Consider the following 17480-nt stretch of genomic DNA (forward strand, 5'->3'; position numbering starts at 1 on the left):
GAGGAACGAGCAGGTGCGGAGGACCCCAGGATGGCATGAAAAGCGGGCGGTGTGAGCCCACTGGAGAACCTGAGAGCGGACGGCTGAAGGAACGAAGAGGCGACCAGGTGGACCAGTGCCAGGATCCGGTTCGGTCTCCAGCGCCTCTTGGATGAGCCCCTCGATCTCCCAGGAGATGGCTCCAATTATGCAGGCGGCCGGGAGGACAGGCTCAGGGTCCGAGTCCTCCCCAGTGATGGAGAATTGCCTGGACAGGGCGTCTGGCTTTACGTTCCGTGTTCCTGGCCTGTAGGTGATAGTGAAGTCAAAACGAGCGAAAAACAGTGCCCACCTGGCTTGCCGGGAATTGAGACGTCTAGCCGAGCGCAGGTACTCCAGATTCTTGTGATCCGTCCAGACGATGAATGGTTGTGCTGCTCCCTCCAACCAATGTCTCCACTCCTCCAGGGCCAGCTTGACGGCCAGAAGCTCCCGGTCCCCGATGTCATAGTTACACTCTGCTGGGGAGAGACGGCGAGAATAAAAGGCACACGGGTGCAGCTTACCGTCCATCTGTTGCGACAGAACTGCCCCAACCCCGGAGTCCGACGCGTCCACTTCCACAACGAACTGCCGTGTAAGGTCCGGTTGCCGGAGTATGGGAGCGGTGGTGAACCTGTCCTTGAGCAGGGCGAAGGCTCGCTGAGCGGCAGAATCCCACTGGAAGGGAACCTTGGGAGAGGTGAGTTTAGTGAGAGGGAGAGCGATTCTGCTGAAATCACGAATGAACCGTCTGTAAAAGTTGGCGAATCCCAAAAAACGTTGCACTTGGCGGCGATCAGGAGGAGTAGGCCATTCCACCACAGCTCGCACTTTCTCCGGATCTGTCCGCAAGTCCCCCTTCTCGATAATGTGGCCCAGAAAACTCACAGACGACACGTGGAAGTCGCACTTCTCCCCCTTCACAAAGAGCCGGTTCTCCAGAAGGCGTAGCAGGACCTGCCGGACATGGACCTTGTGCTCCTCGAGCGTCTTAGAAAAGACCAAGATGTCATCTAAGTACACAAACACACAACGGTTAACAAAATCACGAAGGACATCATTAACCATCGCCTGAAACACCGCGGGGGCGTTAGTCAGCCCAAACGGCATCACGAGATACTCAAAGTGGCCCCGATGCGTATTGAACGCAGTCTTCCACTCATCCCCCTCCCTGATGCGCACCAGGTGGTAAGCGTTGCGCAGATCCAGCTTGGTAAAGACGGTCATGCCCTGAAGCAGTTCAAAGGCGGAGAAAAGCAACGGCAAAGGGTATTTGTTCTTAACAGTGATCTGATTAAGGCCCCGAAAGTCAATACACGGCCGCAGCGAACCATCCTTCTTATCCACAAAAAAAAACCCAGCCGCGACAGGGGAAGAGGAGGGGCGAATCAACCCTGCCGCCAGCGACTCCGAGATGTAGCGCTCCATAGCATCCCTCTCAGGCCGGGAGAGGCTGTACAGGCGGCTAGACGGCAGCGGAGCTCCAGGAAGAAGATCGACGGCACAATCGTACGGGCGGTGCGGGGGAAGGGACCGCGCCCGATCCTTACAAAAAACATCCCGCAGATCATGATAAACCCGCGGAACCATCGAGAGGTCCGGGGCGTCCGACGGCGAGGCCGTGGGTGGGAGCGAAACGGGGGAAGCCGCAGCCCGGAGGCAGTTCATATGGCAGGCCACACTCCAACCTAGTACGGCACCCTTCTCCCAGTCGATATGCGGGTTGTGGAGGACAAGCCAGGGGTGACCCAGAACCAGCGGAGTGAGAGGAGCCTTAAACGAAAAAAAACAAATCCTTTCTGTGTGATTGCCAGAGAGAGATAATGAAAGGAATTCAGAAACATGAGTGATGTCAGGCAGGCGCTGGCCCGACAGTGCGTGAACGCGGAGGGGGCGTGACAGAGGCTCCAAGGCGATGTTCAGTTTGGCGGCGAGTGAGGTGTCAATAAAGTTCTGCTCAGCCCCAGAGTCAATGAGAACGGAGAGAGAATGAGAAACAGTCCGAACACGCAGAGTAGCCGGTAAAAGAAGTCTGGGGAGAGGGCTTTCACTCGACAGATCGCCCACCAGCACCCTCACGATCACTGGTGAGCGCGCCCTTTTGCCAGCGTTGGGCAGGAGGAGACAGAGTGGCCTTTACGGCTGCAGTAAACGCACTCACCGGAGGCAAGGCGGCGCTGGCGCTCCGCGGGCGACAGCCGCGAGCGCCCAAGCTGCATGGGCTCTTCCCCATCCCCGGCGTCGGCGTCACACAACCCATGGGCCGCAGTAGGGGTCCCACAAAAGTCCAGCGGGGCATGCCCCGAACGCGCGCGTGCGCTCCGATGTGCGCGCACCTGATCGTCCACCCGCATACACAAAACCAAAAGCGCATCCAGGGAGGAAGGTAGTTCTCGGAGCATAAGTTCATTCCTTATTTCCTCATTAATATTAGTGAGCAATGCACTTTTAAGGGCCTCTTCCCCCCATTTCGCCTGTTCAGCCAAGGTAGAAAAGTCAATAGAAAAATCAGCCATGCTGCGTTTACCTTGTTTAAGCGCAAGCAAGCGCTGGCCGGCGGTGGCAGTTGTGGCTTTCCTGTCAAACACACCTTTAAACTTAGTCAGAAAGTCAGAAAAGGTGATGTCCGGCTCCGCCTGAAGCGCAGCTTGAGCCCAGGTTAGAGCACGGTCCTGGAGTAACTGGACGATATAAGCGATTTTAGCACCATCAGTAGAAAAGGCTTGCGGTTGCTGGCGAAACTGAAGGGTACACTGAGTGAGAAAACCAGCACATTTATCAATCTCTCCCGTGAAAGCCCTGGGAGTAGGGAGGAATCTGTCAACGTGAACAGGTGAGGGAACAGGTGGCGCGACACTTACAGCTGGAACTGGCGCCTCCAACGGAGGAGCGGCGACCAGAGGAGCGGCCGGTAGCGGTGTTAGCTGAGCCACGGCCTGTGTGAGGTTCGCGAGCTCTGCTCGAAGGTGAATGAACATCTGCTCGTGGCGTGCCAGCATCGCGGCCAAAGTGGCGAGGGTGGGAGTCGAGACCGCTGGGTCTGCTGAATCCATTTCCGTGGCTGGATGATTCTGTCACGATCTGGTACAGGGATTCAACGCAGCGCGGTAAGGTATCTCCAAGGTGTGGTTTATTTACAGTGCAGTGCAATATATGTACAGTGAAGGGATCCAAAAACTCCGGGGGGGAATCACAGGGTAACTCGCTCACGTCTTCTCCGCTCACACTCACACACTTTCCCGTAGCAGGGAGGTCGCAGGTCCGGGGGGGGGGGGGAGATCTGAAGCAGACGAGAAGGCAGGTCACCAACAAATCACAAGTCACGGATATGAAGCACAAGAGCTGTGAGAACACTAACGTTAGGGGTACAATCATCCAGCGACGAGAGGATCTGTGTTCCAGCCTCAAATAGTGCTCCTGGTGATGATGGGTGAGTGTTGTCAGGTGTGTGTGTGGGCCAAGGGCGGGAGCCCACAGTGAGCTCCGCCCAGGCAGAGAGGGAGAAAACAGCAACAGCAATTGTAGCCTTGTGGGGCCGACCGGGCAGGCACGGAGACCATGACAGAAACTAAACCTCAATTAGTTTATCAACTTTCTGTTAAGTTAAAATAAAAGTAAACGCTGATTGTTGGTTTTGTCTATTTTGTTACCGCATTTTGTTGAGGGAGATATTCTTTTAATAGCCTATTATTAATAATAATAATAATAAATAAAGTATTATTACAATATTTAACCATCTGTTCCTGAATAAGCTGGTAACTAGTCATTTCCTCTGGCAAAAACAGAAGTTTTGTTTTAGTTGAGAACAGTTTCACTGCAGATAGTTGAACTGTTTTGTTTACAATTGTTCATAATTATTTTTCTTTACTAACCATCAAAAACCAAATGATTACATTTGTTCACTTCACTGCACTGCCTGAAACCTCAAGGATTAGCTGACATTGAAAATCTTTGAGGTGAGGGCAGGCAACAGGATTTTGTTTACTTATATTCTGATTCCTATCTTCTGTTTATATTAGTTGACAAAATGCTGAGGAATCAAACAAACCACACCGAGGACTTTCTCTCCTGCCACAGTCCTTCTGTTGAAATCTACCGGTACTTTGCTGTGCTGTTGGGATGTGCTGTAACCATCACGGGTACGGTCGGGAACCTGATGACTGTTCTGGCTTTTGCCTTTGACCCACGTCTGAGGACTCGCTTCAACGTGCTCATTGTCAACTTGGCTGCATCTGATCTCTTGTACTGCACCATCCTGCAGCCCATCTCCGTCGACTCCTATCTACACCTCAGGTGGCGCAGCAGTGAGCTGTGGTGCAGAATCTTCGGCCTGCTCCTCTTCCTCTCCAACTCTGTCTCCATCATTACCCTCTGCCTGGTAGCAGTGGGCAGATATCTCCTGGTCGCAAAGAGAGCTGTGTTTGACCGTGTTTTTTCTAACCACGGTCTTACTTTACTCATCATCTTTGCGTGGGCGCTCGGCCTGGTCAGCTTTGGTCCACTCTGGTCTGTCTATGTGTTTGTGCCACAGGTGTGCACATGCAGCTTCCATCGTACCCGGGGTCGTCCTTACACCACCATCTTGCTAGTTTTCAGCTTTCTTGTTGGCCTGAGCTGTGTTGGTGCATTCTACCTGCTCATTTACAAACATGTTCTGGTTGCATCACAAGCGCTGCTCCGTTACAGGTTCAGCCAACAGTCATCCAGGAGGAAACCAACACCAGCTCAAGAGACTGACGATAGTAGTGTAAATTCTGTCATAACAAACACGTACGGCCAGGCAGAACTTGCTCAGGGTATAGAGGCAGCTGGTGAAAAGTCCTGCCAGTCTGCTCAAAGTTCACTTAAGACCTTAAAAACTGAGCCCACATCTGAAGCTGACCTTGCACCACCTACTCCCACAAATGCAATGCTGGCATCACACTCGACAATTGCAGTGGATGAAAAGGAAATTAAGCACATAACACGGATGTGCTTAACTGTTTTTCTGTGCTTTGTGTTCTGCTATGTCCCCTTTGTGCTGCTGAACACAGCCGACAAACAGAACCATGCCCCTCAGGTACTATACATGTTCTTTTCCAACCTCACCTGGCTCAACAGCTGCATCAACCCCGTGCTCTATGCTGTCATGAATCGCAGGTTTCGACAGGCCTATCACATGCTGCTCACCAAGGCTGCTGAACCTTTCACCCACCTGTGTATCCGTCACACAGATCAGCGTTGATAAAACTTAAAGCAGACATTATAAGATGGGAGACGTGCTAATAATGTTGAGCTGAAATCAATGGAAGAATTTCAAAACAGCAAAAATATCAACATCAATTTCTCTTCAGGGTGGGAAAAACTTTTTAAAACTTTATTTTAGGGAGGTGACAGCATTTTTTTGAAATCTTGTTTCTATTCCGGACATAAGGTTTTTGACGGGGCATTTTCACTGTCTTGCAGGACAAAAATATGTGTAGTTCAAATTTTCCTCATTGTAAATGCCATAAAATGTTGAAAATTTAAATGAACAATTTGCTCTAAATGGACTTGACTTCATTTTGAATTGTTAAAAACTTTGTACCAAATCTCACAATCGCCCCGTTGTGTGATTGTCTCAGCCATAGTTCAATAGCTCTGTCTGTTATAATAACAGGCAGAGAATTATTCCAGTAAAAGATAATAGTTTCTTTCTATACATATAATTCTAAAAATTTGGAAATGTAATATTATTTGTAAAAATAAAATAACAAATTAAGAAATGTCTGTCAATGGTGTGACAATTTTAAGTTGGGTAATTCCAATTGGACAGCTATATTTAGCTAAAGGGCCCCATTCAAGGTCATGTAGCTGAGGGGCCACGTGAATCCCATGACACTCACACAGATTAAGTTTTGTTGACCTTATGTTTAAAATGTATATTTCTCAACATAATTACAAAGCGTTGTGTAAATGACACTTAAGTTATTAGTGCCACGGTTATAAACAGTGCACAAGTGTGATGAGTGCGTAACTTATTTGGAGAAGAAAGAACTGAAGGAGAAATGAGTAGAAGAGACTATAAAGAAGTGATAGAGAGCAAATTAGGATCCACTTTGGTAATTTATTACATTGACATTAACCTATTGTCTACTATTTTCCAAAGAAATATCATGAAAAGAAGGCTGAAGGAAACTGGAAAGTGTGTTAACTGTTTAATTAATAACAGCTCTAAAAGTGCATTTTTAACTAAAGTTATATTCATTAATGTTTTGCATATTTCTTAAAGTAAAATTAAAATGCATTTTTCAAAGACGTGAATGTAATCAAGAGACTGAGTGCATGAGCTACGAAGAGTCAACGTTCTTTCCGAAAATTAGGCCTCATTTAATAAGTAAAAGTTTATTTGTTGCAATCAGTACATTTGATTGATGTATTGTTGATGCAAAGAATGACTTTCTCTATCAACGTTTAAATAAATAAATATGTCACATATTTGGGCCATCAGCACCATTTCTGTCCCTTAGTGTGACATAATGTCCTCTGGTGTGACTTTCTGGTGTGACCCCCCCCCCTCCCCCCCCCCCCCCCCCAAAAAAAAAACCCAAACACTTTTTTTTCTATCATTATCTCACCTGTTAAGGAGAAGCTACATTATAGATGTACATACGCTCCGCTCCATCAATGCCTGGAGTTAAATCTGAAATATTGGTTTTTAGCTGTAAAGTTTCCTCACTTTGATGCCAAGCTTTATAAACGCACATATATCAGTATTTTGCCAACTTGGCAGCTGAGGCAGAGGGCAGAGGACAGAGGCTGGAAGATCAAGGTGCGGAAAGTGGGGTGCAGGGGCTTTGTTGCCAGTACAACAGCAAAACTGCTTAGAGAGATTGGGATCAGAGAACAGGCACAACGGCAAGCTATAAGAGAATTGGCTAACACTGCTGAGAGGACCAGTCACTGGCTATGGCTAAAAAGGGCTGACATCACTTGGGCAGCTAAGGCAGTCAGCTGACCGCGAGACACACGCCCAGGATTGATCGACCCGTGGTGGGCCTGCCTCAACAGGGGGCGTCAAAAGGGTAAAACATAACATTAGAAATTTTACCGATTGACTGAAACAGCTGTCTCGGGGCCTCCTGGGGACTGTGCAACTAACCTCATGAAACCTCAATGAAAGAATAAGAAAGAAAAATGTTCCGCTCTTCTCCCCTCTGCTCTTCTTCCCTTTTCTGGGAGGCAGTGGGGAGGTAGAGCGTACAGCCCGATCCAGCGAGGAGGTGTGGGAAGCCAGATCAGGCGCCCCCCTTCCAGATCTCCTCTCTGCTTTCTCCTATCTTATCTTACTTACTTGTCTTACTCCTCTCTATCACCTTTTCTGTCCCTTTGAAGAAATGAGGCTCCATAAATGTTAAAGAGGCAAGTATTTCTCAGGTGCAGTGAATAGATAGGATAAACTATAGAAAACTAAACAGCAAAAAGAAGAAGAAAAATAACAATTTTAACATAAACCATTGACACACTCTGGGGCCTGATCAACCCTGGCAGGGCCTCCTTGGATGAGGGTGTCTAGTGATAATGGCCGAAACACCCTATGAATCCAAGGTTCACTACTGACGATGTGTCCCAAATTTTAACATGATAATTTAGATCAGATCTCTAATCTCTAAACCTAACCAAGGAAAAAGGGCAGATTAGCTTGGGTAAAAGAACAAAAGTTGAGGCACACAACGATGTGTGCCGCTAGTAAAGTTTCTGGGCTGCTTTTCCTCATAACAGCCATCCCCCAAGATTTTCTCCATTTAAAGCTATGCATTGTCAGGGAATGAAACATCTAGTCCTTTTACTGAATTCTAACTTTCGTTTTAATGATTTGGGACAGAATTTCAAAATCATCTTGTAGGTTACAAAATTAGATAAATGTTATTAAACGTTCATCAATCAGAATATCATCTCTGTCTCATCCTTTATTTCATTTCACTAGCTGGGCCCACGTCCTCATTTATGTTTGACAGCGTTTTAGTAGGAAAAAGTGAATGCTCTGACATGAATTGAGCTGCAGTTTGGGGAAGGCCTCGAAGGGGACTGGCGATGGCTCCCGGGCCTGGCAGATCCCCATGTACTGAATAGAAGTGAAGAAGCTGAAGAATGGAGAAGAAGGAGGGAGGCAGGGTGGGGCGTGTAAACGAGAATGATCAGCTTGCAGAACTAGGGGAACCTATATAGATCAAATTCAAATTCAAATTCAAATTTTATTTGTCACACACACACAACCATACACAGTATGACATGGGGGTGAAATGCTTGTAGCTGTACAATGCCCGATCATTAAATGACAGAAGAAAAGTTTTACAATATTTACAATTTACTACAAAAATTTACAAATTAACTTAGGAATTTACAGTAAAGAATGTGCAAATAGCAGAAGAGATTATAAAGATAAGGATTATAAATTATAGGAATTATAGGATTATAGGAAATGTGTGGTGGTGCGTGTGGTGACGTGTGTGAGAGTCCAGTCTTATAGTGACGTGTTTGGGAGAGTCCAGTCCTACACCTGGTTCAGGGCCCGAATAGCCTGGGGGAAGAAGCTCCTCCTCATTCTCTCTGTTTTGGCCTTAAGGGAGCGGAAGCGCTTCCCAGACCTCAACAGTGAGAAGAGTCCATTGTTGGGATGGGAGAGGTCCATCATAATCTTCCTAGCTTTGGACTTGCACCGCTTGGTGTAGATGGACAGCAGGTCAGGGAGCTCTGATTGAATGATGCGTTCTGCCGAGCGCACCACCCTTTGCAGATCTCGTCTGTCCTGCTTGGTGCTGTTCCCAAACCAGGTGCAGATGTTTGACGTCAGGACGCTCTCGATGGTGCAGGAGTAGAAGTTCTTGAGCACCTTCAGTGGCAGATGGAAGTCTCTAAGTCTTCTGAGGAAGAAGAGACGCTGACGGGCTTTCTTAACCAGGGTGTTGATGTGACAGGACCATGACAGGTCCTGAGTGATGTGGACACCCAGGTATCGGAAACTGTCCACTCTCTCCACTGGCGTGCCACTGATGATGAGGGGTTTGTAATTCCTCGCCTGCTTTGTAGTGAAGTCCACGATCAGCTCCTTAGTCTTGCTGACGTTTAGGAGGAGGTTATTCTCCTGGCACCAGGTCTCCAGGTTCCTAATCTCCTCCAGGTAGGCCGTCTCGATGTTGTCGGAGATCAGGCCCACAACAGCAGTGTCGTCAGCAAACTTGACAATGGAGGTGGTGTCGGATGTGGCTACACAGTCATAAGTGTACAGTGAGTACAGCAGGGGGCTTAAAACACAGCCCTGAGGCACTCCAGTGCTGAGTGAGATGGAGGGGGAGACTTGTTTTCCTACCCTCACTGATTGGGGTCTGTCTGTGAGGAAGTTGAGGATCCACTGACACAGTGATGAGCTGAGTCCTAGATCCGTCAACTTGGTGAAAAGCTTAGAGGGAATTATTGTGTTGAATGCTGAACTGTAGTCCACGAACAGCATCCTAACATAATTCCCTCTGCCAGTGTCCAGGTGACTCAGGGATGTGTGGAGCAGGTGAGATATGGCATCGTCTGTGGAACGATTAGTCCGGTAAGCAAACTGAAGTGAGTCGATGGTGGGAGGAAGTGAAGAAGTGATGTGATCTCTCATCAGTCTTTCAAAACACTTCATCACAATTGAAGTCAGTGCTACTGGACGGTAGTCATTGTGGCAAGCGGGCTGTTGTTTCTTTGGAACAGGGACAATAATGGACCGTTTGAAGCACGTGGGAACCACAGCTTGGGCCAGGGAGAGGTTGAAGATCTCCGTGAACACCGGTGCTAGTTGATCAGCGCAGGCTCTAAGGACCCGGCCAGGGATTGCATCTGGTCCTGCTGCCTTCCTGGTGTTCACCCTCCTGAAGGTGTTCCTCACGGCATGCTCTGTGATGACGAATGCATTTTCTTCACTGGTGCACTCCGAGCACGCGCAGCCGTTTGTTGTTTTAATTGCTGCGGCGTCGAAGCGAGCATAAAACGTGTTCAGCTCATCAGCCAGTGAAGCATCGGCATTCATCATTGAAGAAGCTGGTCGTTTATAGTCCGTTATAGTCCGCAGTCCTTTCCACAGGCTCTTAGAGTCGCACTGTCGTAGCTGTGACTCTAGATGGCAGCCGGAAGGAGCGTGTTTGGAGGCGTGGTCCTGCTCCTGAAATTCCGATACATAATCTCCAATAAATAAAAGATGGGAATATTTCCAAGGTGGAAAAAACAGTTATATTTTGTTTTAGTGTCCCCTAATTCATTTTAACAACTTTGGTATTAGCTTACTTTTATTCACACTGAAGTAATGAGAGACGTAACATTTCTTGCAGTTGTAAAATTTGAACATTCAAAGCCAGTAAACAATGTCTCCAATTTCATGGGTTGGCATTTGGATTAGCTTGTCTTCTTGTCACAGGTTTAGGACATGCTCAGAGAGCAGTTCTGCTGTTCCCACCTGTTAGTGAAGCCTCCACCTCCCCCTGGTGTTCATCTTCAAGAAGAGTTAACCTGTCAACTCTGCTGATGAGCTTTGCGACAAGTCGTGTTACTTAGCAGACTGTTTGTAAAAGCTTTTCACATCTACGCAGAAAATGCAGAGTAGTGGACTTTTGTGACACCGAAAGAGTCCACTCCCCACCCACTAATGCTCATGTACATGTATTTGCCCTAAGAAAAAAATCATAAAGTCTTTATACAACTTAGTTTCACTTCATATATTTCCCTTTGTTGTCCACACCCCACATGTAGTACTTTCCTACCCACCAGTGGGGCCTGCCCCTAAGTCTGAGAACGACCGTTGTAGTGGTTTCTGCTCCTAATTTTACCCACTTTCACCTTGCTTAGTCTTCTGGGAGAGGTGGTGGGCACACTGGGTTTCATTTGATTCTAGTTTTAAACTTAGGGAGGTTTTTTTCTGCACTTCTCCAAAACTGAAATGAACAACATTTGGTTGCTTCCGTCTCTTCCATCTTGTTCAAATGTATGACTCAAAGTAGGTTTAGGTCAACAGAACCTGCAACCCTTAAAAATATTTTCACAGAGCAGAAAATGTCAGAAAACAGCGACAGAACTAAGTGCTCACTGTCAAAATGCACATCCGTTACTCTGATCAAATAATGAATAGAATTTCATTTGAAACTAAAGGTTTTATTAATCAGTCATGCTTTTTCGGTCAGGTTTCAAACAATCAACACAACACACCAAACATGTGATTTCACGTGTGCTTTACACATTGTTTTCACTCAAGAATTCTTTTTTATTAGTTCTTTTTTTGGATGCTGCTGCAGTAGCAGCAGACACGGGGCATGAGACAGACACAAGAAATGATCACAAATGTGTAAATCGTGCAGCTGCTCAGAGTGACATCAGGCTGCTTTTCTCCTCTCAAATTGTGTGACAGGAGCACGTGTGACAGTGAGTAACCATGGTTACAGGGGACGGTCTGAAACTCATGATCCCCAGTAAAAGATCTCAGGTTATTATATCCCTCTAAAATCAAGGCTGTGCTCAAATACTGAAACTTAGTTAAAAAAATATTACTGCTGTAAACTTAATAACACTGACATCATTCCATAGGAAATAATATGTGCACTGTGTCACTGATGTTATTTCAGAAGTGAAAAATGAACCCTTCTCCTGACTGCATTTGGTGTAACTTCCCTGTTCATGTTTTGTTGTGCTTTTCAAAGATATGCATGTCTGGCATTGGGTGCATGCCATGAAGAAGACAATAGAAGTTAATGTATTCTGTTATGCTCCATTTGATACTACTATTCTAAAACCACTCTGTGAAGTGTAAAATAAATACAATGTAGAATCTACATAGAATCTACATTGTATTTACAATGTATTTATCTACATTGTAGATAAATACAATGCAATGACAAAAACACTGTAAAGGGAGAGTGATCATTAAAAAATAAAATACTGCGAGGAGAGGTGGAGAATGAACTTAACCTGGGTGTCTATTGTCTTGTGTAGTCTGGGAGATGATTGGATGATGGGATGGTTGCAGTTTTCTCTGAGGTGGGGTCGAGTGGGCCACCCCGGGATCTGTGGGGCTGGGCGGTGCTGCTGCACCGATCCAGATGGGTCTGGGCCTCCCTGCTGCTGCAGCGCCGGGTGCGGTCTGCTTGTCTGCACCCCAGGGAAAAGGGTAACATCTCCTGGGTCTAGGTGCAGTTTTCCCCACTGGGGGCAAGGGTACCTGAACCTGGGTATAGAGCATGTTTGGGGAGTGTGATTGTGTGTACAGGTCATAATGCTTGACATTTTATATTCATTTAAAAAGTGTTGTTATTAAAAGACAAAAGTCAAAATACAAAAGATTTCAGGGCTGCACAAAGCCCCCAGTCAAAGGAGCTTGCAAAGAAAAGCGTCTGGACTTCTTTAAGTTGCTTGAAGACGTTTCACCTCTCATCCGAGAAGCTTCTTCGGTTCTAAGGTCAAATGGTGGAGAGTCCCAGATATAAACCTAGTGGGAGTATCCCCCCACAGAGGGACAAAAGGACCCCCTGATGATCCTCTAATCGCCTGAGCCAAGGTGTGAAACTGGGTGTGGGTCCCAATCAGCCAGGGTTTCGGGTGAGCTCATTGTGAAACCTGGCCCCACCTTATCATGCGAATTCCCGAGGTCAGATGGCCCAGGATGTGAGTGGGCGTTAAGGCGTCTGGGGAGGGAACTCAAAACTGGATTATAGATGGCAGACAGTTGGTGTCGTAAACCCCCGCCTCTGTTCAAAGTAGGGCTGCCACGATTAGTCGACTAGTCACGATTACGTCGACTATCAAAATCGTCGACGACTGATTTAATAGTCGACACGTCATTTGAAGCTTTGTAAGATCCCAAAAGCAGGAATAAGTAGCAGGATTTAAGAGTGTAATAACGGACTGAAACAGAAGATGGCAGCACTGCATGTACAAGGATGCCAGCTGCCGTTAAACCCCGAAGAAGAAGAAACTGTGTCCCAGAATTCATAGCGCGGCCCAACGCAGTTGTCAACAATGGCGGCAGCTAGTTAGTTTTAATATTACTCTTATTATTCTTTCTGGGTCACAAAATAAACGTTTAACATATTTTCAGGCGAGAATGTAGCTGTGTAAACCTCAAATATCTGCTCAGTTTATCAAGACACCACATATTTTCAAAAGCGCTCCGACGTTTTCGGAAGCGTCTGTTACCCACTAGCTCGATAGCTAGCCGGGGGCCATGAGAGCACCGGACTCCCGGCAGATCGTTTTCAAACCCACCGCCCTACTCAGGTTAAACATATACAAGTCACTTAGATAACTTAAAAATGTTATTGTTTGGCTTTTTTCAGTATTTTATTTGTTCCTGAGTAAATCGGCTGAGTTTATTAAACTCCACCGAAACAATCTGCACATTTAATTAGAATTCAATTAACTATCATCTTGTCTTTATTTTTAGTTAGCACAGACCTTAAACACTTAAAGCTGTAAGTTAATGATAGTTATATAAGAGCAGATGCTGCTGGTGCAATAAGCTGTACTTTTACGTTCAATGGATGATGATCTGATTAGTCGACTAATCGCAAAAATAATCGGTGACTAGTCGACTATCAAAATAATCGTTTGTGGCAGCCCTAGTTCAAAGATGGTCGCTCACAGTGGACATAGATGGCTTCTTTCACTCCTCTTTCAAACCACCTGTCCTCTCTGTCCAAAATGTGAACATTGGCATCCTCGAAAGAGTGTCCTTCATCCTTAAGATGCAGATGGACTGCTGAGTCTTGTCCTGTGGAGGTGGCTCTTCTGTGTTGTGTTGTGCCATGCGCTTGTGAAGTGGCTGTTTGGTCTCTCCAATGTAGAGGTCTGAGCATTCCTCGCTGCACTGTACAGCATACACCACATTGTTAAGTCTGTGTTTTGGAGTTTTGTCTTTCGGGTGAACCAGTTTCTGTCTGAGCGTGTTGCTGGGTCTGAAATACACTGGGATGTCATGCTTGGAGAAAACTCTCCTGAGTTTTTCTGATACACCGGCTACATAGGGGATGACAATGTTGTTGCGTCTGTCCTTCTTATCCTCCCTCTCTGGTGTCTGGTCTTCTTTTCTGTGCCTCTTTGCTGACTTTAAGAACGCCCATTTAGGATAGCCGCACGTTTTGAGTGCTTCCTTTACATGTGTGTGTTCCTTCTTTTTTCCTTCAGGCTTAGAGGGAACATGTTCTGCCCGGTGGTGTAGGGTCCTAATTACTCCAAGTTTGTGTTCCAAAGGGTGATGGGAGTCAAAGAGGAGGTACTGGTCCGTGTGTGTGGGCTTCCGGTAAACTTCGTTGTTGAGGTTGCCGTTCTCTTCAATGTGCACAGCGCAATCCAGGAAAGGCAAACAGTTGTCCTTTGTGTCTTCCCTGGTGAACTTGATGTTTTTATCCACAGCGTTAATGTGCGCAGTGAAGGATTCCACTTCTTGTGTCTTGATTTTGACCCAGGTGTCGTCTACATATCTGTACCAGTGGCTGGGTACTCTTCCTTTGAAAGAGCCAAGAGCCTTCCTTTCCACTTCCTCCATGTAAAGGTTGGCTACAATAGGTGACACGGGGGAGCCCATGGCACAGCCATGTTTTTGTCTGTAAAAGCCTTCGTTGTACTTGAAATATGTAGTGGTGAGGCAGAGGTCTAACAGTGTGCAAATCTGATCGGGTGTGAAGTTGGTCCTGTCCTCCAAGGAGCTGTCTTCTTGTAGTCGTTTTCTGACAGTCTCCACAGTCTCCGTGGTGGGTATGCAAGTGAAGAGAGACTACATAGAAGGACATCATGGTTTCATCTGGATCCAGGGTAAGTTTCTGGACCTTGTCAGTGAAGTCGGTGGAGTTCTTGATGTGGTGTGGGATGTGTTCCCCATGAGAGGAGCAAGGATGGTAGCAAGGTGTTTAGCAATGTTATAAGTGGCTGAGTTTATGCTACTGACTATGGGTCTGAGTGGGACAGCTTCTTTGTGGATTTTAGGAAGTCCGTAAATGCAGGGTATGGCATCCCCTGGGTAAAGGCGGTGATATGTAAGGCAGTCAATGATTTTGTCCTTTTCAAAGTCTTGAAATTAGCTCACCCTGGCTGATTGGGACCCACACCCGGTTTCACACCTTGGCTCAGGCGATTAGAGGATCATCAGGGGGTCCTTTTGTCCCTCTGCGGGTGGATACTCCCACTAAGTTTAAATCTGGGACTCCCCACCATTTGACCTTAGAACTGAAGAAGCTTCTCAGATGAGAGGTGAAACGTCTTCAAGCAACTTAAAGAAGTCCAGACGCTTTTCTTTGCAAGCTCCTTTGACTTGGGTCTTTGTGCAGTCCTGAAATCTTTTGTATTTTGACTTTTGTCTTTTAATACCAACACTTTTTAAATGAATATAAAATGTCAAGCATTATGACCTGTACACACAATCACACTCCCCAAACATGCTCTATACCCAGGTTCAGGTACCCTTGCCCCCAGTGGGGAAAACTGCACCTAGACCCAGGAGATGTTCCCCCTCCCCCCCCCCCCCCCCCCCCCCACCGCAGGGAAAAGGGTAACACTACCTGGCTCTGGGTGCAGTTCCCCCCTCCAGGGGCAAGGGTACCTAGACCCGGTTTGTAGAGTACGCTTGGGGAGTGTGATCGTGTGTACAGCGTCTCTTTATGTCTGTCTCCACGTTGGTTGAGTGTGGAGTAAGTGTATATGAGAGCATGAGGGTGGGAATGGATGTTTGTATCTGTGTGTACCTGTATGTCTGTGTCTATATGTCAGGTTGGGTGTCAGGTGCCACCTCTCTGGGGACATCTCAGGCCCTCCAAGGTTTGGAGGCCTATCTTCCTACCACCACTTCCCCTGCCAGTGGCGGACTCCCTCAGACATCGGTGCGTTGGTGGTTCTTTGTGTCCGGGGATGGGCGTCCAGGTACACACCGGCTCACTCCTTGGCGGCCGCTTATCGGGGCCTGGAGCCTGGGGCTCGCTCGGGCCACTTCGGAGGTGGGGTGTCCCCGGCCTCTCGGCCTGGGGCTCGGTCACTCAGGCACGGCTGGCTGCCGGCGGAGCTCACGGGCGCGTCACTGCAACTCCCCCTGGTTTCTGCTCCGCGGCTGCTGAGTGAGCCCTCATCTGGGACTCTCCTCAGCTCTTTCTGGGACAGTGGCGCGGCTGCCCCTCTGTTGGTCTTCCTTGGTCTCTTGTGTTCTGGGGGCCTCTGGATGTCTGGAGTTTTGATCTCCTCCATACCTGCTTCATGCCCTGGAGGACGGGGCTGTGGCCCCCCCACACCCTCTAGCAGATCATTACATGAAGGAACCTTTTAAAAAAAAAAACAAGCGCGTCCATGCTCACAGGTGTACACACGGGTGACCACACCCACAAACTACACCCTTTTTGGCTCCTACCTCAAAGCACACTGTGTTCTGTTGATCTTATGTGCTGCACAATAATGTTTAATATTTAGTATTTACTGTCATATTCCCATATATCATTGTCCATCCATCCATCCATCCATCCATCCATCCATCCATCTTCATCCGCTTTATCCGGGGCTGGGTCGCGGGGGCAGCAGCCTAAGCAAAGAGGCCCAGACCTCCCTCTCCCCAGCCACCTCCTCCAGCTTATCCGGGGGAATACCAAGGCGTTCCCAGGCCAGCCGAGAGATATAATCTCTCCAGCGTGTCCTGGGTCTGCCCCGGGGCCTCCTCCCGGTGGGACATGCCTGGAACACCTCACCCAGGAGGCGCCCAGGGGGCATCCTTGTCAGATGCCCGAACCACCTCAGCTGGCTCCTTTCGATGTGGAGCAGCAGCTGCTCTACTCTGAGCCCCTCCCGGATGGCCGAACTTCTCACCCTATCTCTAAGGGAGAGGCCAGCCACCCTTCGGAGGAAGCTCATTTCTGCCGCTTGTATCCGCGATCTCGTTCTTTCGGTCACTACCCACAGCTCGTGGCCATAGGTGAGGGTAGGGACGTAGATCGACCGGTAAATTGAGAGCTTCGCTTTTACACTCAGCTCCCTCTTCACCACGACGGACCGGTGCAGCGTCCGCATTACTGCAGCTGCAGCCCCAATCCGTCTGTCGATCTCCGGCTCCCTTCTCCCATCACTCGCGAACAAGACCCCGAGATACTTGAACTCCTCCACTTGGGGCAGGAACTCATCCCCGACCCGGAGTGGGCACTCCACCCTTTTCCGGGTGAGAACCATGGCCTCAGATTTGGAGGTGCTGATCCTCATTCCCGCTGCTTCACACTCGGCTGCGAACCGTTCCAGTGCGAGCTGGAAGCCTTCACCCGATGAAGCCAACAGAACCACATCATCTGCAAAAATCAGAGATGAGATTCTGAGGCCACCAAAGCGAAAGCCCTCCGCCACTTGGCTGCGCCTAGAAATTCTGTCCATAAAAATTATGAACAGAACCGGAGACAAAGGGCAGCCCTGGCGGAGCCCATCACCCACTGGGAACGAGTCCGACTTATTGCCGGCAATGCGAA

At 47.9% G+C, this 17480-nt stretch overlaps 1 protein-coding gene across 1 annotated transcript; it reads left to right on the forward strand.

Moving 5' to 3' along the window:
• The first annotated feature begins 4048 nt into the window (after positions 1 to 4048).
• On the forward strand, positions 4049 to 5245 carry LOC146709542 (G protein-coupled receptor 84-like). Its single transcript, XM_085457944.1, has one exon. The coding sequence runs from the start codon at positions 4049 to 4051 to the stop codon at positions 5243 to 5245; it is 1197 nt and encodes a 398-aa protein (XP_085314070.1).
• The last annotated feature ends 12235 nt before the right edge of the window (positions 5246 to 17480 follow it).

Source organism: Copadichromis virginalis, linkage group LG5, assembly GCF_057382275.1.
Source record: "Copadichromis virginalis isolate Kocher_CV1m ecotype Utaka linkage group LG5, C_Virginalis_male_GT1.1, whole genome shotgun sequence".
Classification (NCBI taxonomy): Eukaryota; Metazoa; Chordata; class Actinopteri; order Cichliformes; family Cichlidae; genus Copadichromis; species Copadichromis virginalis.